Source organism: Berghia stephanieae, chromosome 9 (genome assembly GCF_034508935.2).
Source record: "Berghia stephanieae isolate SIO BIC M18660-M18661 chromosome 9, UCSD_Bste_1.3, whole genome shotgun sequence".
Classification (NCBI taxonomy): Eukaryota; Metazoa; Mollusca; class Gastropoda; order Nudibranchia; family Aeolidiidae; genus Berghia; species Berghia stephanieae.
The window spans coordinates 26036503-26060989 of NC_088368.1; the positions used below are offsets into that span (position 1 = coordinate 26036503).

Sequence of the window (24487 nt, forward strand, 5' to 3'; positions counted from 1 at the left end):
ACAGAGACAATCTTGTTAACCACCAGGTACTCATTTTACACCTGAGTAAGGTGAGATAATTTGAATAAAGAGAGCCTTTTCCAAGGACTCAAATATGCACCGCTCAGAGCAGGACTCAACCAAGGACCTTGTGATTCAAAGGCAAGTGTCATACCACTAGACCGCACAGCTGCAAAAGTGTTTTCAAAAACAGAGAGTGATATGATTATATTTGAGGAAAAAAAAATCTTTAATCATAATTATCATAGAAAAATGCATTGTCAAGATAACAAACTCTGTAATAACAACAACTGTACAAGATTAACAATCAACATAAAACTTTACCAACATACTCTCTATTTAAAATGACATAACCTAATATTCAATGCTTGAATAAAAATTGAACACTTGCCACATGCAAAAAAAAATTAAAATGATCCATTATTCATTATTGTGAAACACTTTGGACCATATTATAGAATAGTACAATCGAAAGACAAGCCCAATGGTGTATATTTTTAACATTATTAATATTTTTAAACAATAAAGGCTATTTTCACTTTCACCATCTCCCCCTGAAATTTTGGTATAAAAGTCCGAAACTAGAGGAAACCATTTAAATGTGTGACCAAGTTTAGACCCCAAAATACCTGGTGGCTTGTTCTGGAAACAAGATTTCATTGATGATAAAATTCAATCATGAGATTTTGTTTTGATTTCTTGAATTTGCCACTTTTTGAGGTCGAAAATTTGTTGCAAATAACCAAAGCTTGTTGCAATTAACCAGTGGCTTTTATACAAAATTAATTAAGTTTCTTGCGAAATGTTGCAATTAACCGAAAGTTGCGATTATCAAGAGTAGACTGTACTAAAATACACCTGTAGATACATATGAACTGATAAATGTTTGAAACGGCAAAGGAGACAGAACTGAAAAAACATCTTATGGTCAACTTCTCACTTTTTTCCACTTGTGCAAGAAGTTTATCCCAGAGAGCTAACTTTAAAACACTGAACTGTTGCCCGATTTATCTTATTATTTTTTTTCTATCTTAAAATTTTTCTTTTTTTTTTCCCCAATTATCTTATCAGTTGTTAACACTGGAAAACCAATGAAGGTTTCCGGGCACCAGATCTTAACTCTTATCAAATCTGCTGGCTTATCTATGACATAACATAAAATCGACTAAAAAAAAAGATAGAGAATGTCTTAACCAAAATTTGAAAGCATTATTATTGATTTCATTGCAAAATATACATATGTATAAATAATGTACAGAACATTTGAAAAATATTCTCAAATCCTTCAGCATTCTATTTCTGTGTTATATAGGGTGTGAGAAAAAAAAAATGAAAAAAAATAACAATGCTATTTCAATACGAAGTAGAAACCAAAATTTTAAAATATTTACATGCAACAAGAACAAAATCTGAAGTCAATTTTTTTTTTCGCACCCGATATATCATTAATTGATTGAATGCATTGATAATCGAAATACCAATTCCTAATTTCATATTCCTAAAAACATCAAAGTCAGATAGTTTACATTTTGTGTTTTCTTCATTAAACCTGTTAGGATTGCCTTTTGATATACACAAAAAAATCATAGTAGCAATTAATAATATAATAACCTCTATGTTTAACTTTTATGTAAAATGCAAAAGAACTATAGAAAGTTCTAAAAGTTTTAACGCCTATTTTAAATGTGAAACAAGAACAAACATTGTCAAAGTCCATCTTTAATACAACAATATGGAATAGAACTCCCCATTTCTTGAGAAATTTTCATCCAAAGGCAAGTGCCTTACCACTATGCTATTGGTTAGTTCATTTCGAATTGTGCATAATTTCCTATCCATCATCTTTATCGTTATTATTATTATTATTGTTTTCAGTCCATCACCTCCAGCATAACCTCCTCTTCCTTTCCATCTTTTCCCATGATATAAAAAGAATAACCATTATTCACACCATCATCATTTCCATCCTTTACAAACTCTTCATTCTCACTACCATTGACATAATTCACGCCATTTTCTACACCCTTTTCCTTCTCACAACGATCTTTGTTATCTTCATCCATATCTTCTCCGTCTCCTTTCGACCTGTCTTCCTCCCATTGCACACCATCATCATCATCATTAGATTCCAAAAGCCCATCATCATCAAATCCTGCCGTATCCATCCCCTTCTCCTCTCCTTCTGAAATAAGGTTCTTCGCTGCTCCTGAAGTTCCTTCTTCTGCCGCTTTCTTTGCCTCCTCCTCCCTTAATTCTGCCAACCATTCATCATCAGAGTAGTCCCCCTTGTCTATGAAATCCTCGTCTCCGCTGATGTCAATCTAATCGAGGGGAATAAACAAAAATCAAAGTTGTAAACAAAATAATGATAAGGAATAATATAATTCTATTATTCACAAATCCCCGATGTTGAATAATTCTACATTTAACTCAAAGTGGAGAAAATAACCTAAAATGTCATACTCATCAACTCCAATGCCGTCAGTACCACTAACCATCCCACCACCCTTATCATCATCAAAAATCTTCTGACTTTTCAATCACCTTTCCCTTTATTGGCATCAGTATGATCTGAATATTATGCCTTGTAAGAAATGCCATAAAACGAAAACAAGAAAAAGATACACATAAAAGTAACGTCCAAATTATTAAAGAAATATAAGAAAAAATAAATAACGAGAAATTTATGTTTTGCATAAATTTTTATATAATGCATTGCCACTTTTAAATGCTTTATAATATATTAAGTAGTAAATCAAAAATTAATATAACAGATTTAAAAAAAGAACAAAATACTGACATTTTGTTCTTTGTTGAAGATATTAATTTTTGTTTATTACTTTATACAGTCCACAGCTTCTAGCAGCTTAGTATCACTTTGACTTATAATAAAATAAGTGTAGTGTGGTAACTCTATTTGGTAACATATTCATCTCCAAATGAAATAAGAAATTTTTTCCACTGATTTTTCCACAAAAATGGTGGGTGAAATGTCAGAATCTGGATGAACAACACAAAACAATACAAATATAATATAAAGTTGGTCCAATATGGACATCAAAAATATATGTGTGTGAATACTAATTACATCTGGATAAGAGGTTGGTATGCTGTTATTTGATTAACTCACTCAACCCTAACACCGACTATATCCATAGTTTACCGGGTTACTTTTACCCCATGCTTATTTATTACATTTTTCTCAGACAAATTATAGGCGTAGTACCAAAGCTTATGTGTTTAGTTTATGCATGTTAATGATAGTTGAATAAAACTATCTATGTACATGTTCATTTTTAATACATTTTTTTCCAATTTTGAAAAGGAGCAAAATGTCTAGGATTGAGTGAGTTAATCATTACTACAAGTTCACACATGTCTTCTCACCTCATCATTGAAAATATTTCCACCCTCAATTTCTTTCTTCTTCATCATCACCTCTGTAATGGCATTCTTCCACCATTTTGGTAAGAGCTTTGATTTCTTTGACCTTTTGTGTTTCAATTCGTCTGGTGACTCGTAATGGAGCCTCTTTTTGTGGCGAACTGGGCGGTCTGACTTGGGCAGCAATTTGGAATAGTCTAACCTTGGTTTTGTTTTTTTAGCACCCCCTGGTCAGGAACAAATAGTAGTATATTATATATAAATAGACAGATTGATAAACGGTAGAAAGTATATAAGGTAGCAAGCAAGTGGGGAAAGTGGGGGGGCAAAAAAGGTTAGTAGTAGCTAGTAGATACTAATAAACAGATCGATCGATAGATAGAGCTTGATAGACAGATATAAATAATGATAGAAAGAAACTAGTAAATAGAAAAAACAGGTAGACATAACCCCCCCCCCCCCCCCTTGAAATAAAGAACCTTGAGCTTTTATATAGAGCAATATCCATCAAACGTGCTTAAAGCACTTTACAAAGGGTCCCAGGCCAAAAGCAATACTTAACATGTAAGATGAGACATGATGCCTGTAAGGCGATATTACAATTTACACAGGCAGTGAGGTAGATAGATAGATACATCATTATTATTATTATTATTATTTGTTATTATTATTATTATTATTATTATTATTATTATTATTATTATTATTATTATTATTATTATTATAATTACAATTATTATCCTTATTATTATTATTATTTTTATTATTACTATCATTATTATTATTATTATAATAATTATTATTATTTCATCAAAATAACCGCAGAATTATTATTATAACCGTGAAATATAGGCTATTACAAACAGGCACTCATCTAGTTTAATTATTATTATTATTGTACTACTATATTGTGGAAATTATCATGAATCGGGACGAATCTTTTGAGCCATGAATGATCAAAATCCGTTCTGCATAAAGTGTGTGGGTGCGCGCCAGCCAGGTGGTGATTCACAATGTCAAATGACGTATCATAACGCCCGGTTGAGGAGATGGACATTTTAAAAAAAAATCTATACACGCTGAGCATTTCAAAAATTACCTACCTTTAAAAAAATTACTTATATCTTAATATAATAATGTATAAAGGCACTATCAAAATCGTAAATGGTAGGTAATACTTTAAAGAATGCTGATCAAATTGACAAATAATAATATATTTTAATAAAGTTTTATATTTTAAAAAATAAAAATAAAATTTTAAATGTTAATCACTGTATTTGAAAAGTTCAAAACTTACAAAATATTTCTTTTTCTTTAAAAAAAAAATAAATAAGGGAGTTACCTCCCGTAACTCTTTACGTGTCTGGTGACATTGTTGACTGGTATACTGGAGAGCCGGCAGAATTTGGGAGATATAAAGACTGTTATGAACTGCCATTCATTTATTTCAATTAAAACTTGAGCTTGAGCTTTTATACAGCGCAATATCCACTAAACGTGCTCAAAGCGCTTTACAAGGGGTCCCTAGCCAACAGCAACACGTAACATGTAGGACGTGACATGATGCCTGTTAGGCGATATTACATATTTTTTCTGACAGAGACAATGCTGTTAACGGCCAGGTATTCATTTTACACCTGAGTACGGTGAGAGAATGTGAGCAAAGAGCCTTTTCCAAGGACTCAACTATGCACCAAACAAGACTCGAACCCAGGACCTTCCGATCCAAAAGAGAGTGTCACACTATAAGACCACATAGCCGCACTACTATATTGTGGAAATTAAAATGGATCGAGACTGATATGCACTTATTTGCATATAAATATACATCAAATGAGACGGCTCTGTTATTATTATTATTATTATTATTATTATTATTATTATTATTATTATTATTATTATTATTATTATTATTATTATTATTATTATTATCATTATGATTATAATTATTATTATCATCATTATAATTATTATTATTATTATTATTATTATTATTATTATTATTATTATTATATTATCATTATCATCATCATCATCATCATCATTATTATTTTTAAGAGTTAAAAGGTCAACTAGAACACTGACATGGGGTGCAGGATGAAACTTGGCTTTGGCAATTAAAAAAAAAGTGGTAGAAAGTGAAAAATTATGAGAAAACCCACTTTTCCTTAACCCTCTCCTTACCAGCCATTTTCAGAATTTTCCTCAAATTTTCATACCTACCCAACACAAAAATACAGACATATCTTACTCAAACAGAAAAGCAACAAGCAATTTCTATACATAATATTGTTCAACGATATGGGCTCTATTACAGAATGTCAACTTTTTATAGCTATAGCAAAAAGAAATGAAATCTGGATTAGAAACGTGACGGTTGCATCGTAACAATTGTTACGATTTTCCAATAGGTGGTAAGGAGAGGGTTAATAAACTTGAAACCTGAGCTTCAGATAGCACAATATCCATTGAACATGCTTTATGTGCTCTACAAAGTGCCCCGTGTCAACAGTAACACTTGACATGTTGGACGAAACATGATGCATGTGATGCCACATTACAATTTTTCCGCACAATACCCTCTGATTTACATATGATTTTAGGTAAAAAAGCCTCACCATTTGTTTTTTTCTTTTGTATTTGTTTCTTCTCCCTCTTTGCTATGTTGGCCTCAGGAGAGATCTTTACTGGGTATAATCGAGGTCTGAAAATAACATAACATAAATCATATCATCATAATATATTAAGACTCTAAAAGGGGCAAATTATGGCCAACAACAGAAACGTTGCCAAATACCATGTATTTATTAGTGACCATTTATTTCAATGGAATTGTCATTTAAAAAAACAAACCCCAAAACCCCAAAAAACCTGAGAATTCATAAAGTGCAATATCCGCTAAAAGTGCTCAAAGCACTTTACAAGGGGCCCTTGCCCACAGAAACACTTAACATGTTGGACGAGACATGATGCCTGTGAGAGCAATATTACAAATTTTTCGGACAGAGACAACCCTGTTAACAGGCGAGTACTCATTATACACACACCTGAGTTCGGTGAGAGAATGTGAGTAAAGAGCCCTTTCCAAGGACTCATACTATGCGCTACTCAGACTCGAACCCCAGACCTTCTGATATGAATACGAGTGTCATATCACTGGAAAACATTGCAAATAGACAAAATAGGCAGTACAAGAAACCTGTTACACAATAGTTACCAACACATTGCTTAATTTCAACCAATGTAACATGCATCCTCCACAGTGTTGAATAGGCGAGCTTTTAGTTCTCTACCTGCGCCGCGGTCAAGAGGTCATTCACTCCATCAAATTCCCGACCAGTGCAACGGGTTATCTCCAACGATACTTAACTTATTTGTTACTGACATCTGGTTAAATTACAATCGCTTTTTGCACAACCACAGTCAATTTTACCAATTTAAACAAATTGGCAACACATTGAGAAAACTTTGATCTGTATTTTGGTACCAAACACTCTATCATTAGAATTACTGTCTTTGAGATATTTTGCATTTAGATATCAGCACAATTTTGATTATAGTTTGTTAAATTTAATTTATCGATTGCATTATTATAAGCAAACAAACCTATAGAAACTCTCAAAACTTGCTCTAACCGATGGAGGAATAAAGTAACCTTTCATTCATTCCCTCACAATTTGTGCGTCACTCTTTGTTCTTTGATGATATGCGATAGCAGCTGTCCAATTTGTTTCGCTTTGATCACTGCTGGTTCAGAGGGTTATGAATTCCGGTCATTGAGTCTTCATCGCACAAATTATATTCAACAGATGGTCACACGAGTTTAGCTTAATATTATATGATTTGTTTCGCTTTGATCACTGCTGGTTCAGAGGGTTATGAATTCCGGTCATTGAGTCTTCATCGCACAAATTATATTCAACAGATGGTCACACGAGTTTAGCTTAATATTATATGAACACGATTATGCCAGTTTTCCGTTCCACTAGTTACAAACGTGGTCAATTAAGAACACTAGAATAAAGTCCGAGTCGGTTCATATTTCAGTTGTATATATTTGAAATTTACTTCCCAGGTTAAAATATTATTTCAGTACTTTGTGGGTAAAAAAGAAACCTTGTATAGTTTGTAATTATTTTGCTGCAATGATCAATATATGATTAATTAAGGGTGATCATTTTAAGCATTCTTGATACAAACACGACTTAACGAAGGGACAAAGGATAAATAAATGTATATATATATATATATATATATATATGTATATAGATAGATAGAGAGAAAGGGATAGATATAGAGAGAGAGAGAGAGGGATAGATAGATAGATAGATAGATAGATAGAGAGAGAGAGAGAGAGAGAGAGAGAGAGAGAGAGAGAGAGAGAGAGAGAGAGAGAGAGAGAGAGAGAGAGAGAGAGAGAGATTTTCATTTCATTAATGAAGGACAAAGACATTGGTCTATAACTGTAAAAGTCATTCTGTTGCCTCCATAGCCTCGTGATTTACAAGTGACATATTTTGTGCTGTTTCCATACTTTTACATAACGGGGCTTCTAATGTCGCCCTGTTGCTGTTCTTTACTATTTTTGCGTTTTTTAAGAAGGTTGAGCAAACATAGCAATCACTGATTTATTTTGATTTTATTTCGACCAGATGTGGTGACTGTGCATGACTAATTGCTGTTGTCAGTGCTTTCCCTCATCTTTGTTTTTAATCCCGTTGTCTCTGTCTGAAAAAAAAATGTAATATCGCCTAGCAGGCATCATGTCCAGTTATTTAAAGCGTTTTAAGCACGTCTAGTGAAAATTGCGCTAAATAAAAAAGATCAAAATCTCAACATTACGTAGTCTGTCATGACACTTGTAGCGCATAGTTTTGAGGGCTTTTTAGCATAGTCATTATCAATGTCCACATTAAAGATGAGATAAATATCTGGTTTTAAAGATTAGTGTCTGGTAGTAAATCCTGAAACAATTATGTTTTGAGATTCGTTTTCTTTTCTTCTGTGTTTCTTGACTTTTCTACAAAGCCTACACAGATCATTCAAACGTTTATCATGAATTTCTTGAGTGTGCTCCATGACTAAATGAAATTTTAAAAAATCATAATAAATTCAATTTTGTTGACGCACAGATTGAATTTTAGCAACTTACAGTTCAATTATAATAGATTCTATTTGTGAAAGAAGACATTTGTTCTATGTTTCTGTTTGAAGAATTCAATTTTTTATTGAAAAAATTAATGCATTTTAAATTACAGAAAAACGGTCTATTTAGGATTGAAATATCACGATCATTATATACATCACTGACATAAAATACATATGAATGGAAACAGGAAATCTTGATAAATATTACAGAGTAAAGAAATTTGTGTTTAAGCTCATTGTGAAGCGATAACAAAGAGATGAAAGTGAACATAAATCGACTGGTATCACCCGATATCACCGTAACTGAACTCACTAGGGAATTTCCCGTAATTTGGCAGGCGTGACCCCGGGTCAACCTCGGGTCATCACTTGAACTTAGTTACCGCTCAGGCGGTATTTTCGTTACTGTGCCTCGTCACACGTAAGTAATCAGCTGAACCATTAATCACTCTCTCTTTTTTTCCTCTTTGCTCTTTAAATTGCTCAATTTGTGAAGCCTAGCAACTTATATAAGAGGGAATGCATTGTAGTAGGAGACTTCTTTTAGAACCATGAGATAAAAACAATCTTATTTCCTTTTAATAACTTACTATTCATATTTATTTTCCCACTATTGGATAGAAAATTATTTCAAAAAATATTTGTATTATATTCTGAAATCGTTCCAAGTAACTGGTGTGCATTCCAATAAATCTGCTGTACCGATTTCACAGCATTCCAATTACTGGCTTCAAATATTATATATAGTATATCATCATCTTTATCATTATCATTATAATCAATCAGTCTGCATTGAAACTAACACATAGCTGCCAAATTTTCAAAGAGCTAAAACGGGACAACCTAACTAACAATACCATCACGACCCAAACCAGCAGTATGTTTGATTTATTGTAATATGTAATCTAAATCCAGAGCCTTTTCTTGTCTTTGTTTTAATTTGCTAGTCAAAAAAAGATTAAAACTGCAACATGCAAGACTCATTTCCATACACATAAACATTTCAATTTTGTTTTCATTAATTTTTTTTTTCTCAGATTGCAAAATCGGGTCAATCCCGATTTTACCAGGACAGTTGGCAGCTATGCAAACAATCTTAAAGTCGTCCGAGATGTGGGTCGAGGGACTATCCTTTTACCATCCTGATCATGGAAGAATGAGTTGTTGGTGATGTGCATGTTGTAGCAATTGGTCTCCAGCAAGGGATTCCAGAGATGTGACGTGGATGCTTACTACATGTCCCACATGACCACAACTCAACGACAAGAAGACTGAAGTCAAGAAAGAGCTTCATGATGGAAGAAAGCATCAACCCATACCATGCAGCTGTCTACAGACTTTCCACATGGAGGAAGTGGAACGTAAATGACGACGTTGAAGAGCAGAGAGAAGAAATGCCCTACAGAACTGAGCCCCCCCTGGAATGAATGGGTAACATTCCAACAGAATATGGGCAAAACTTGGGGAAACAGCAGGAAGGATGAAAAAGTGGGGGTGAGCCGAGACCAGCTTCTGTACAAGTGGATGGCCTGAGGAGATGATGTAGCACATTCTTAGAAAATGCCAGGACAGGCCCAACTGCACTGATTATAATCTAAGAGTCTGCTCCCCAGACGCTGTAGAGTGTTGAAGTGACAATATGATGATGATAATCATTATTATTGTTAACTCACTCAATCCTAGAGACTTTTTCAACTTTTCATTATTGGAAAAAAATGTATTAGAATGAGCATGTACATAGATAGTTTTATTCAACTATCATTAACAAGCAAAAACTAAAAACACCTATAATTTATCTCAGAAAAGTGTTATAAATATAAATAGTCAGTGTTAGGGTTGAGTGAGTTAATGGAGGGTAGAGTCAAAAGACATAGCTGGGATTCTTACCTGCCCTTGGGCCTTTTCTTTTTCGGGTGGCGTTGAGAAGTATCCACATTGGATACGATGATTTCACTCCCAGGCTTGGTTGTTGACATCAGGACTGGCCACATAAACAGGGCACGGAACCTGTAGATGATGCGAGATAAACATAAAACAACATAATTAATGTAATAATTACGATGATGATGATGATGATAATTACAATAATAATAATAATAACAACAAGAAAAACGACAATAATAATAATAATAATAATAATAATAATAATAATAATAATAATAATAATAATAATAACAATAATGATGATGATGATGATAATAATAGTAATAAATTATATGTGAGAAAGACATGATTTGTCATTGGGTCTGATATAAAGACACAGTTTAGAAATACGATAAGGAGTGCATATATATATATATATATATATATATATATATATATATATATATATATATATAATGTAAATTTTCACTCACATTTTTTTGCCGAGACGACTCGTTTCTATGTTCCTTACAGTCGACTGAGGAAGTGTAAGGAACACAGAAACGAGTCGTCTCGGCAAAAAAATGTGAGTGAAAATTTACATTATATATTAGCTCTAACCACCATTATCGAGCACTTTCGTACCTACAAGTACCCACCAACACTCATAAATATATATGTATATATATCACAAATCAAATAAAAACGCTTTAATTGAAAAAATTAGAGACTTAAGCCAAATGATAATATCCTTGGAAACAAGAAATCCTTAGGAAAAGTAGGATATGCTTAAAAATGGTCTCAAGAACATAATAGAAGATGAGGTACTGTACCATCAAAACTGAGCGCAAAACAAAACCACCAGCAATGGATAAATACCAATCTAAGAAGACAAATAACCAGAAAAAACAAGCTGTTTGTAAAGGCAATAAAATCACAAGGCAAATGTGAAATCAGAAATTCAAAGCAACAACCCAGAGAGAAATAAGACAGGCACATTGGACTTTATTCACAACACACTAGAGCACTCTATGAAAAACAGAAACAAAAAGCACTTCTGGAACTACATCGAAACAAAGCCAAATGACAGGTTAGGGGTAGCATCGCTGAGACATGATGGAGCATTGCATCAAGACAGCGTCACTAAAGCAGAAATTCTTAACAATCAGTTCAAATCTGAATTTACATGCAATAACTCAAACTATCAAGGGACTACACCAACAGAATAATTTATCCCGATATCGAAGAACTAGAAATCAGAACACTGCTGAAGCTACTTAAAAACATACAAGAACGCAAAGCAAACAGATAAGACAACATCCCAAATCACATCCTAAAAGATTATGCAACAGAACTTGCACCCGCAACAACAAAACTATTTAGTGTGTCCCTCAAATCTGAAACCCTCCCAATTGATTGGAAACCTGCAAGCATAACACCAGTTCTCAAGAAAGGCAGTAAACAAGTTGTCACAAGGGGAAAATATCAATATGGCATTTTACTGTCACACAACTACAGCTTGTTAATAATGTTTTTTTTCTGATCTCGTTTGAATAATAATAAATAAATAAATAAGTAAACGTATGTCCAGTCTATAAAAGCGGTTTTCTCCATTTAAAAAAAAAAGATCCCTTTCCTTCAAATGTAATCACCACACATTTGAGGGACTGTGATCAATTCCGGGTGCAATTGAATTGAGATTTTTTTCCTACCCCCCCCCCCCCCCCCCCCTGCTGTTCACACAGCAGTGATTGGGGTAGCTGAGATCTAGTGGGAAGTACTTTGCGATAGACAAGCAGCCTATCCAAAGGATAGCAAACAATTGCTATTGTCATTTAACGCTATAGAAACCAGGATGAACTTCCGACTCCAGGAGTCAAATGGCTTTGAAGGACTTTGAAAGACATCTATATATCCCCACCCTACCTGGCAAGCAGCCGTTGGTATTCATCCGTTGCCCTGACACTAGCCATGCAGGCCTTTAACTCTTCCTCCGTCATGTTTTCAGGTTTTCTCAGGTCCTGTAGAAAGGGTTGCTGGGGTAGCTGTGATTGGCCTGCTGTATCAGGCTGGTGGAAAAGAGGAGGGGAAAAATAAAAATACTCACTTTCCAAAAAAAAGAAAAGAAAAAAGAACAAAATATAATATAACAACGACTACTTTGAGCCACATCCTTCTTCAATCACTATTGAAGTGAAACATTAACTCAGTCAACCCTAACACTGACTATATCTGTAATATACCCGGGGTTACTTTTACCTCGTGCCTATTTATTACATTTTTCTGAGACAAATTATAGGCTTAGTATCAAAGTTAATGTTTTTAGTTTTTACATGTTAATGGCAGTTGAATAAAACCATCTATGTATATGCTCACTTTAAATACATTTTTTTTCAATTTTGAAAAGTAGCAAAAATCTCCAGGATTGAGTGAGTTAAGGGGGTTACTGTACCCAATGACAAGAGCGAAGGTCTAAAGAGTAGATTTTTCAAATATTTTCTTCAGTTGATGAATGGAAAATAGAGCAAAATTGTTTGGTATTTAATTATAATGAACTCGAGAGAGAAAGTGGAAGAAAATGAGGAGTTAATAATGCTTTATTACTTACATTGAACTTGGCCTTTTCACCTCCCTTAAAATGGACTGCTTTGCCAGTGTTTGGGTCGACACCAACGACGACAACGTTCTCTGAGTTGGCCATGTTTTGTGTCTTCTCTATCATACGATTCACAATCTGAGGCATGTTGGCAACCAGTCTCTGTGCATCCAGTTTATTTGTGCATCTCCCTTTCGGCCCTCTTTTCTGATGCCCCATAGGAAATAGGCTTACAAGAAGCTTTTCATGACGCTGTTCAGGTGGAATGTGTTGAGTATTCAGCTTCTGGTCATGGTCAATGATGATTGGTTTAGTTTTATTTCTCTCACTATCCGAACTTGCTTTTGTCAATGACTTTTCAACTTTATCTGCCTTATAGTGAACAATCTCGTTTTTATCTTGATTCAAACCCACCACAACAACATTTTTTAAATCCTTGTCTTTTTCAGCTTTTTTAAAACCTTTGATTGTCTGTAGAATCTTATTTTTGTCTCCTTTTTCTGTCATTATTTGCTGGTCTTCTTTATATTTATATACAGATTCAAATCGTTGTCCACTTAATAATTCCCCAGCCTCAACATTTCCAATCAATTCCAATGGTTTATCAGCTATATTAAAACGTTTGACCAATTCTACTTGTTTATTCCCTGTGTTAGGACTTTCAATCAATTCTACTTGTTTATCCACTGTGTTAGGAATTTTGATCAATTCTACTTGTTTATCCACTGTGTTAGGACTTTCAATCAATTCTACTTGCATATCCACTGTTTTAGGATTTTTAATCAATTCTACTTGTTTATCCACTGTGTTAGGACTTTCAATCAATTCTACTTGCATATCCACTGTTTTAGGATTTTTAATCAATCCTACTTGTATATCCACTGTGTTAGGATTTTTGATCAATTCTACTCGTTTATCCACTGTTTTAGGGTTTTCAATCAATTCTACTCGTTTATCCACTGTGTCAGAACTTTCAATCAATTCTACTTGCATATCTGCTGTGTTAGGATTTTTAATCAATTCTACTTGTTTATCCACTGTTTTAGGATTTTTAATCAATTCTACTTGTATATCCACTGTGTTAGGACTTTCAACCAATTCTACTCCTTTGTCCACTGTGTTAAGACTTTCAATCGATTCTATTGGCTTATCAACAATGTAAAGATTCTTATCGTTTCCATGAGCTGAAGCAGCTTCATCATCATTAACTGTGGGAATTGGCTTTGCGAATTTGATATCTGGATTGAGCCTCAACATAGTAGTGACATTGGTGGCAGTTGGACCAAACATTACCTCATAGTTACTCTGTAATTCAGATTCTTCAAACCAAGTGTCTTTAGTAGAAGTGTCAAAGTCTGTTTTTGGTTTGCAATCTTTTTCAACATTTGGCAAATTTAGGAGTTTTAGAGTTTTACTGCCATATGGTGCAAAACTTGTTGATGGCAAATTTCCACGTTTTTCAAGTTCTTTGTCAATTCCACTTATGATTCCAAACACACCTTCAGTGATGGGGTTCTCCTCAGGAAGTTTAAACCACGAGCTGGTATTACTTCCTTCATTATAGTTCTGTCCTTCATTCTTATCAACCACTTCAATGGCTTTAATAGATGACAGTCTCTCAACCTTCCTTTCTTTTGCTTTCATTCCTTCTTCACTCCCTTCATTATCATCCTTCTCTTTTTCTTCATCATCGCTGTCAAGAATGATGTGAAGTTGACGCTTCCTAATCCTTTTGTAATTGTCTGGGTTATACAAGTTGCCAGCCGTTGCTATTAACTGTTGACGGTACAGTAGCAAGGACCTCAATCCTGTGAGAGTGGACAGACTGGGAGGCAGGTAGTTGATACTGCCGTAGGTCACATTAGATTCCCCATCACCAGATTCACTTTCACCCAAATCTCCCAGCATATCTTTTGTACTGGCCAGGAACATGGACGAAAACAGTGGGTCTGATGATGGACTTGAAGATGATGTAACTGTAGGGGATGCAGAAGAGGACGAGCTTGAATTACTGACTCGTTCATGAATATTCAGTGAATTATTCTTTTCAGCTGATTTGATATAGTCCGAATCTATTTCTCCAGTCTCTAACTCACCTTGAATAAGTTCATGTTTTAATTCATATGCATTGTGGAACTCTCTTCTCAGGACCGGTATCTTTTTTATTGCGGTTTTCTCAAGTTTGTCCTTCTCCTCTTGTGATAGATGCCACAGAGATCTCACCTCATTAACTTTCCTTTTAAGAACATTCAAACGAGCTTTATAACCAGGGTCATCTTCAAAATGGGGTAAATTTTTTTTCCTCTCTTTCGCTGAAGCCATTTTTTGCTTGATTGACTTCATCAAGGTGAAACTATCCCCACCTAATCTCCTGATCAATTGAGCAGGGACACATTTGTCCCAATCTTCACCCTCTTTCTTAATCTCTTCGGGATTCCGTTTATCGAATGGTGCAAAGCGCTTGGATTTGTATCTACCTCTCAGATAAATCCATTTATTCTTTGCTAAAATTCTTCTTAGCCGCAGATTAACCCTCTTCCTGTAGCTCTGAGCTATTTTCAAACCAGAGAGTTGTTCAGATTGAGTGGACTTGAGTATTTCCTTGACATTGATGGTACTTTCGCCTAGAAAATGTAAGTTCAAAGCTGACAACATTCTATTCATTCTTTCTGGGGGAATGGTATTGCCCTGTGCCTGACTTGCGGTATCAGAGAGAGCATTGTTCATAACTTCTCTCATTTTTTTTTCTTCCTCAGTGAGATCTCCATCTTTTAAACTATTGTTTTTGAAGACTTTCCTTATGGCAGCAATCCTCTTCTCATCTGATGCACCCGATGGATTTGCCTGTTCTTGGGCTTGTTCGTTTTCAAAGCGTTGTTTCAAATTTTTCAAGAGTTGGTGGTGAATGCTGAGCCTTTGAGACCAAGAGGCATTCTTCCTTTGTGTAAACCCCCTTTGAAACTTGCTGTATTTCAAATGAATAGGGGGTCGAGATGGAATGATATCTGGGTCTGGAATGCAAATTTTAAATAGATGTATAAATAAATAAATAAATAAATAAAAGGACAAATAAATAATTAAATGAGAATTTTACATTTATCCTTAGCAGGTCACAGGAATGCAAATTTCCATTTCATACAGTACTAGCCAACTGTTAATCGCATTTTTGTACTAGTACTCATGAAATATTTACCAGGACCCACAATCAGGTATTCATTCATACCCAAGATGAGTAGGGTAATATGTATGTTAAATTATTATGATAACAATGGGTTGGTGGTGGTGATGACAATACAAATCTCTTGTATTAAGTGTTGCTTGTTCTGGCTTTGTTTACATGTTGTGGTGTGAAAAAAAGAGCAAGAATACAACACACTGTCGAAAGAACAGGAAAGACTGTAGGTCACGATATTGACTGTGTCTGCCTTTCATTTAAAAAAATGCTGGAAAATAATGAAAGATCTTACGCATCCGCTGTCTTCATGTTACAAACTTTCACCATCAGGCAGACTATTCCATACAATAGTCACTCATACCAATAATAGATACAAATCTACTTTTATGCCAAAATCGGTGACTCTTTTCAACAATGAGCTCAGTGGTACAGTCTTTGCTTCGTACCCAAAATTACCGAGTTTGACTACCCGCCTCGTTGTGTGGTGACCTTGAGCAAGTCACCTAGTCTTAGCTCACTTTGTGGTGCTGCACTGCGGCTGACGTCTGGGTTATTCCAGGCTTCTCTTGGAATAGACCCTAAAGACAAAGTCTTCCAAAACATTCAAATTTGAACAACTTCTAGAAAACATAAAAGCTAAAACCTATTAAAATTTCCATCATTCCAGAAATTTTTGGGAATGTGACACCTCTGTACATTTAAGATATTTTCTTTTTAAATGTGTTACATTGTAGAACAGAATATGTTGCATAGTACAATGTAGTCTGTTTGAGTGAATCATGCGCTGTGTTTGTTAAGCACTTTGAGCTTGTTGAAATACGGGATAAGACACTTTAGAAAAAATTTGTAGTACTTTGCATCTATACTGAATGACTGAATTTGTCGCTAACTATTTCATTCTTAATGGATGTTGTATATTATAACACCTAAAATGAAGGGAAAGGGCATATTCGACCCATCGCCTCAAAATTGTATTATGTCAGGATGAACCAGATGCTAAAAAGTCGAATTAAAGCTAAACTGGTCAACAATGTGAATGATTGGTATTCAGCACACTCTAAAATGATATCCATTCTCCTCAATAAACATTCAAACTCAACCCAAGTCAGAGATTTCCAGCTATAAATTCAACTTTCAACACCTTAGTCATCCCGACATCCACGTATAAGAAGGAAAAGAGATAGATAGATAGATAGAGAGAGAGAGAGAGAGAGAGAGAGAGAGAGAGAGAGAGAGAGAGAGAGAGAGAGAGAGAAAGGGAGAGAAAAATACCTACCCAACCCTGCTCTTTTGTCTCGTTCTTGCATTATATAATCTTTGTCAGCGATACCTAGCTTCATTTGGTAGAATTCTTGCCACCGACCCTCGAAACACTTTCTTTCACTGACGGTCAGATTCTTACCTAACAGCATGTTCTTGCTGAAGTCCTGTTGGAGTATGGAAGAAATGTATTGGAAATTATTTCAACTCTTTATCAACGTAAATAATAATAATAATAATAATAATAATAATAATAATAATAATAATAATAATAATAATAATAATACTTTATTCATCCATAGAAAATTTTTTGTACAGACGTGTTGAACAGACATGATACTAAGTTAGCAAATAACTAGGTGGTAAAAGTAATAAAATGTGTAAATTGATTTGCATATTGAGTATTAAATCAATTACTGGTTCCACTGCACTTGGGGGTCCCAATTGATCAATTGGTAGAGCACTGGCATCACATGCAAAGGGGCCAAGGTTGATCCCAAGAGCAATTAGTCCAAAAAAAATTTCTGACCCCCTCCTCGTCCATCCAGCAGCAGTGATCGAGTAGATGGGTCTATTAGATTCTGACAGAAAGCACTTTGTGATAGACTAGCATCCTATACAAAGGGTAGCAAGCAATTGCTATAAAACCGGGAAAAACGCCGCTCCATGGGCCTAATGGCTCTGTATATACGATTTTAGTTAGATATTATATTCATAAGGTAGACACAAACTTATTATTACCATCTAATTTTAAAGGGGGGAATAGAAACTAAATTAACAAACAAATTGGTTTCTGCCATTCTAAGAATATATTGCAATGGAAATGACACATTATGTGAATACATTTCATTTGCAAATTACTGTGCCAGATCAGAAAAGTGAGTGGAGCAGGCACTAATGTTGATAATAACCAGAAATGAAGTGAGTAGAAAAGAGCCAGAAGACAACAGAGAATAAAAATTTTGCGGCGGCGATGGAGGCTCGAACCTGCGACCTTACTGGTACGACAAGTCAGCCTAGCTGGGGAAATCGTGACTCTATCATGACCCCGGTCGTGGATAGCTCACACAGTAGAGTCACGATTTCCCCAAACAGGCAGAGTAGTCGTACCAGTAAGGTCGCAGGTTCGAGCCTCCATCACCGCCCCAAAATTGTTATTCTCTGTTGTCTCCTGGCACATTTCTACTCACTTCATTTCTTGTTTGTGCCAGATCAGAAAATGTCATTGACAACTGAGTCCTTCTTGGAGAGCATACATTTGAATATTCGGCACCCGTTATCTGGAACTCCCTCCCAAGATATATCAAAGACAGTAATGATGCATATTTCTTTAAAAAACATCTTACAACGTTTCTTTTAAACATGTAGCACTGTAGAATTATATTGCTTTGTTTCATATTGCATGTTTGATTAAAAGTAGCCATGTTACTGTTAAGTGCTTTGAGCTTATTGATACACAGGTTAAGGCGCTATATAAAAACCATATATTATTATTATTATTCCCTCTGCTGAGCACAGTTGGAGTAACACGTGAATTGTGGTGAGATTAAAGTAATAAACAAAGGTGAATACCATAGACTAAGCCCCCCCCCCCCCCCCCCCCCCTCCAAAAAGAATACCAAGAACCAAGATAATATGTGACATATCCAACAACAAAGCCATAGTGGTCGACTTGTCAAAGAGCTAAAATGGGACACCCTAACCACAATAGCGTCATGACCCAAAACTGCAGTATGTTTGGACTATTATATAATATTATTATCTAGATTTAGAGATTTTTTCTGTTCCTTGTTTTAATTCCTTAATGGAATGCTTAGGCAACGGGATCTAAGGGTGCCACTGCGAAAGGGCGTAATTTACAAATTGTTTTAATTTGCTAGTAAAAAAAAAAGCATAATCCTGGAACATGCAATGGTCATTTCCATAGAGTCCAATTACTTTTTTTTTTTTTAATTAATTTTTCTCCTCCATATTCCCAAACCGGGATAGCTGCTGATTTTATCAGGACAGTTGGCCACTATGCAAAGCCATTGTGAAATAGTTTGTCTGAGAACAATAAGGCCCCATCGATGGCGCCAGAGTGTTAGCCGCCACACCAAACATGCAACATGCAACGAACTGAAATATTTGAACTTTACTCATCTATATTTTATCTTTGGTTGAAAAGAATCCATTTTAGGAGAGAGAAAAAATATGTATGTTTTAACCCAGGATGCATGTTCTCATTTTTACCCTTGTTTATAAGATAAGATATACTTTATTGATCCTTGTATGGAAAATATAATATATATATATATAAATATCATATGAATTATATACAGTGCAGCCCACTTATAATGACATCTGCTATAGCGACATGGAGTCCTGATTTTTTCCCCTATATACAGAGATGCCAAATTAAAATTTGGTTCACAGGAATTACAGACACCACCAGGAGGAATTTGAATTTCAAGGCCGAAAAAGGAAATTCCACATATAAGAAAAAGATCTGAACAAGTGTGTATGAAAGGTGCCAGACAAAGCAAGAAATAAAAATACAAGAAAAAAAACCATCCCTAAAGAATCAGTCTTCCTCGACTGGGGATCGAACCTCAGACCTTCTGATTACCGGTCAGACATGCTACCATGATAGTGATGTGGTAGTAGTAGTAGTAGTAGTAGTAGTAGTAGTAGTAGTAGTAGTAGTAGTAGTAGTAGTTTGTTTTTAGGTGTTTCAACACTATTCAGGTCATGTATAGTAGTAGTAGTAGTAGAAGTAGTAGTAGTAGTAGAGATGATGTGGTGATTTTGGTTGTAGTAGTAGTGGTAATGAAGATGCTGTGATGGTGGTGGTGGTGTTGTTGTAATGGTGGTGTTTGTTGTAGTGGTAGTGATGATGATGTGGTGGTGGCGGTTGTAGTATTAATGGTAATGATGTTGATGTAGTGGAGGTTGTAGTAGTGGTAGTGATGATGATGATGTAGTGGTTATGGTAGAAATAGTGGTAGTGATGATGATGAGGTGATGGTTGTTATATAGTCGGGTAGTGATGATGAAGATGATGATGTGGTGGCGGTGGTTGTTGTAATAGTGTTATATCATGATGATGATGTGGTGGTGGTTGTAGTAATAGTTGTAGTGACGATGTTGTGGTTGTGATTGTAATAGTAGTGGTAGTGATGATGATATGGTTGTGATGGTTGTAGTAGTGGGATAGTGTGATAGTGGTTGTTGTGGCAGTAGTGGTATGATGATGATGTGGTGTTGGTGATTGTGGTAGAATTGGTAGTAATGATGATGTCATTGTGGTGAAAACTGACTCTTTCCCGCGAAATTGTGGGCTTTTTACCAGTAAATAAAAAGTAGATAAAAAAAACAACAAATTAATTAGGACAAAAAATATGTTTAAATAGATAGATTGATAAATGGTTGCCAAACAACATGAGTAAAGTGAGAATGGGAGTTCCTTCCAGTGATTTAAATGCTGTGCTGTAAACCTGTGCGTAGCAATCTTAGTCTGAAGCATGAGGTGCTGGAGCCTTACTCTTCTTCTTCCTTTTACCACCGTGCATAATACTTTTCACACAAAAATGATTTCATCACCATATGCAGTCAGAGCGAATACTAAATTATTAGAAGATGTGGATCGTTAAATATATTGCCCAAAAATGAATAAACAACCCGAAAAAAAAAAATACTGAAGAAGGTTCAAACCCTTCTTCAGTCAACAACAAAAATAATAAACACAATTTAAAAAAAAAAAAAGAAATATTTCTGTTTTCTAAGTATTGTATTACTGGTTGAAAGTACTTTGCGACAACCAGAGGGGAGCAAGCAAGCAATTCCTTTTATTTGCTTAATGGTTTACAGTAACCAGAATAAACCCTGGCTAAACGGACTATATGGCTCTGAATGATTACTTCTTAAAATCATTGTTGTCCAAAAAAATAAATAAATAAATAAATTTTTAAAAAATAAAAAATTGAGCTTTTATATAGCGCAATGTCCACTAAACGTGCTCAAAGCACTTTACAAGGGATCCCTGACCAACAGCAACATGTAACATAAATAACAATAAAATAAAATAAAATATAATTTTAAAAAAGCTTACATCAAGGCTTTCCCACCAATCAGTCTCTTTCTTCCACTTTTCCAATGCTCTGACTCTACCCTTTATCATGGTATCTGTACGGCCTTTAAAACAAGTAGCTATCTTCACCCACTGGCGTCCAAAGCGTTTCATAAGACGCAGCAATTTCTGGTCCTCCTCGTAGGTAAAATGGAAGTGGTTCAACTCAGGATTCAGAGACTGGGTGTAGCGTTGCTTGCATTGATGGACTGTACGATTCCCCATGAACTTTGCCACCTTCCACCAGTTTTGGCCGAGTAAATTGACGGCCATCATTAAGCGTGCGTCTTCTGAGCTATTCCACCGACCAAAATTCCTATCTTCTCCGATTCGAGCGTAACGCGCCCTGCATTCAACTACGCTTCGGGAATTGACCAAAGCCGACACTTTTCCCCAGGAGAATGTGTTGTACGTCTCCCTGACTCTTTTCACAGCCTCAATTAGTTTTGCATCCTCTTCTTTCTTCCACAACCTGGATTTGAACTCTGGGTTGAATCTGCTCTGGTAGTGGTAGAAGCAATGGAAAGGTGTCCGACATGTCTGAGGAGGATTTTAAAAGAACAAAAAAATATTTGTATGTCTGATGAGTATTTCAAAAGTACCAAAAAAATATTTGCATGTCTGATGAGGATTTTAAAAATACAAACAAAAATATTTGCATGCCTGATGAGGATTTAAAAAGTACAAAGATAATTGCACTACAGATAGTAAACAAATTCATTTCACAGAAGTCTAGAAGTACTCTATTTGGGAAAATAATGTGTCATACCACTAGACCACATAGTCTCACAAACGCTCAAGTTAAATTTCATTTTTTAACATGACATACCCCTAATTCCTTGGCCACAGTTTCCCAATTCTTTGCTTCATGCTGCTCTACCAGCTCTAACAATCGTGTTTCCTCCTCTTTACGCCAAGGCCTCAGGTTGAGCTTAGGGTTGGCCATAAAGTCCCATGCTTTTTGGCAGTCAATCCACGATGTGCTGTCTTTAAACCACAACTAAATTAAAAATTTTAAAGAGAAAGGAACAATGAATTTATAAACCTGTAAAAGAAAAAACTTTTCATCTTAAGTGGCAATGGTGATTCAAAAGTTTGTTTCGTTTTGTTTTTAAATGGTTTTACAGCGCTTGCAACACATTTAGGTCATGTTAGTGCCAGTAAAAAGGATGAATATTGGAAAGTAAAAACATTCTAGATGTACAATTAAAAGGACTTGAGGAATAAGTAAGACAAAGGGGAATGGTACAAATAGGGAACAGATGTAGATTCCAAAAGGACACTATCGGTGTACTTAATTTGAGATTAACTAAATGTTTCACCCAGACACCAGCACAAGATCCCACTAAGAGGAATACACTCAAATGTTTACAATTCATATGTTAAAAATAAAAAAATAACAGTACACAACAGAGAAATGATTTACAAGGAAAAAAATATCATCTCCCAAAACTAAAACTATCAATTTAATTGTTTCCCACCCAGGCAAGGACTCCGGCCAGGGTCACGACAAAACTTAGTATTCATATTCCAAGATCTCTCACAAAACAAATCCAACTATTTCCCTCTTAGCAGAGGACTCAGGACAAAATGAATTGGTCTCATTCCAAGACAAGGCCACGAAGCCATATGGAAAGGACAAATGAGATGGAGGGACAGAATAGAAATGCTGTGGACTTGTAAAGACTCAACAAGCCCAGGAAAGTCCAATGGCTCCCTACATAAGGGGAGTTCCACCTACTGCTGATGGATCTGTGAAAATGCAACATAACACAATTAAATCTTTCAGAGCCATTAGTATTTCTTGGTTTCTACAACGTGATATGGAAAATTGCAATTGCTTGCCATCCCTTGGATATGACGTTAGTCTATCATGAGAGCTCTATCGAATGAGTATTGGGACCCCTAGAAATGCGATATGTGCTCATATGTAAGAGGATGATTCCTTGACAAAAGATAAATAGCAATTTATCATTGGAAGGAACTAACAATTATAATAATGGCAGAGGAAAAAGGAAGTGAAAGACCCTTGAGGAGGAATTTAAAAATAACCTAAACCACACAATTTGAGAAAATTGAAGCAGAACAAAATCATTCTGGTTATACCTTTAACAATTCATGGCATACATGCCTTACTGCAAAGTCAGAAAACGGAACAATAACATCTAAAAATTAGATGAAAACTTAATCTTGAACAAATATCTCATCTCCAAGCTGATATGACTGTAAATAAAAAAACAACCCTTTAACCCCTTCTGTTGTCTTTGTTCTTCTGGTCTTAAAACTCTTTTATAGTTACTAGGTATGTTGTTTTTTTTTTTTTTTTCTACACTTTTAAGTCCTACCAGTACCAGAAAATTTTTTAGTCTTATTTTAGTGAAACTAATGGTACCCAAGAAAAGGTAATAAAATTAGACATCTTTAGTTATCAAACAAAAGTCAACACTGAAGCAAACAAAAAAAAAACAAAAAAAAACAAAAAAAACCAACAAACAAAAACAGATAGAAAGATAACCTTTGATATTTTCATCCAGTCAATCTTTGAACTGTCCACATCTTCAAGAATTTCATTGTCAGTTAGACGCCTGATCTGTCGTAATTCATCCTCAATTTCTGTAACTATCATATCTTGAGTCTGCTTTAATTTCAGCCTTTTCTTATACTCAGCTTCCTCACTCGCCATCTCTGTTTTTATAGCATCCATTTCTTTTTCATTCTCTTCCAACTCGTCGGTGTCACAATGCTTCTTTTGCATCATCTCACTCTGCGACTGCTTCAATGCTTTCCACCTCACTTGAAGGACTTCTACATCATCCCCTTTTAAGTCAGCAGAATGCTGAAGCTCTGTGGACTTCTTGATTTCAACCTCCAACCTTCAAATTAAAAAAATAAAAATATATGTCAGTATTTATCATTTAAAAATCTCAACCGTAAAGAAGGTAGCGGGTGAGAC

At 35.1% G+C, this 24487-nt stretch overlaps 1 protein-coding gene across 1 annotated transcript in view; it reads right to left on the reverse strand.

Moving 5' to 3' along the window:
• Positions 1–210: 210 nt before the first annotated feature.
• Positions 211–24487, reverse strand: part of LOC144979938 (uncharacterized) — a 32064-nt gene continuing 7787 nt past the window's right edge. Inside the window, exons 5-14 of the mRNA XM_078927265.1 lie at positions 24050–24407; positions 22364–22534; positions 21517–22074; positions 17443–17593; positions 13004–16002; positions 12322–12464; positions 10420–10539; positions 6003–6088; positions 3388–3611; positions 211–2321 (exon numbers count right to left, since the gene is read on the reverse strand). Coding sequence (XP_078783391.1) covers positions 1872–2321; positions 3388–3611; positions 6003–6088; positions 10420–10539; positions 12322–12464; positions 13004–16002; positions 17443–17593; positions 21517–22074; positions 22364–22534; positions 24050–24407 — 5260 coding nt within the window. The 3' untranslated portion in view covers positions 211–1871. The remainder of the gene's footprint in view (positions 2322–3387; positions 3612–6002; positions 6089–10419; positions 10540–12321; positions 12465–13003; positions 16003–17442; positions 17594–21516; positions 22075–22363; positions 22535–24049; positions 24408–24487) is intronic.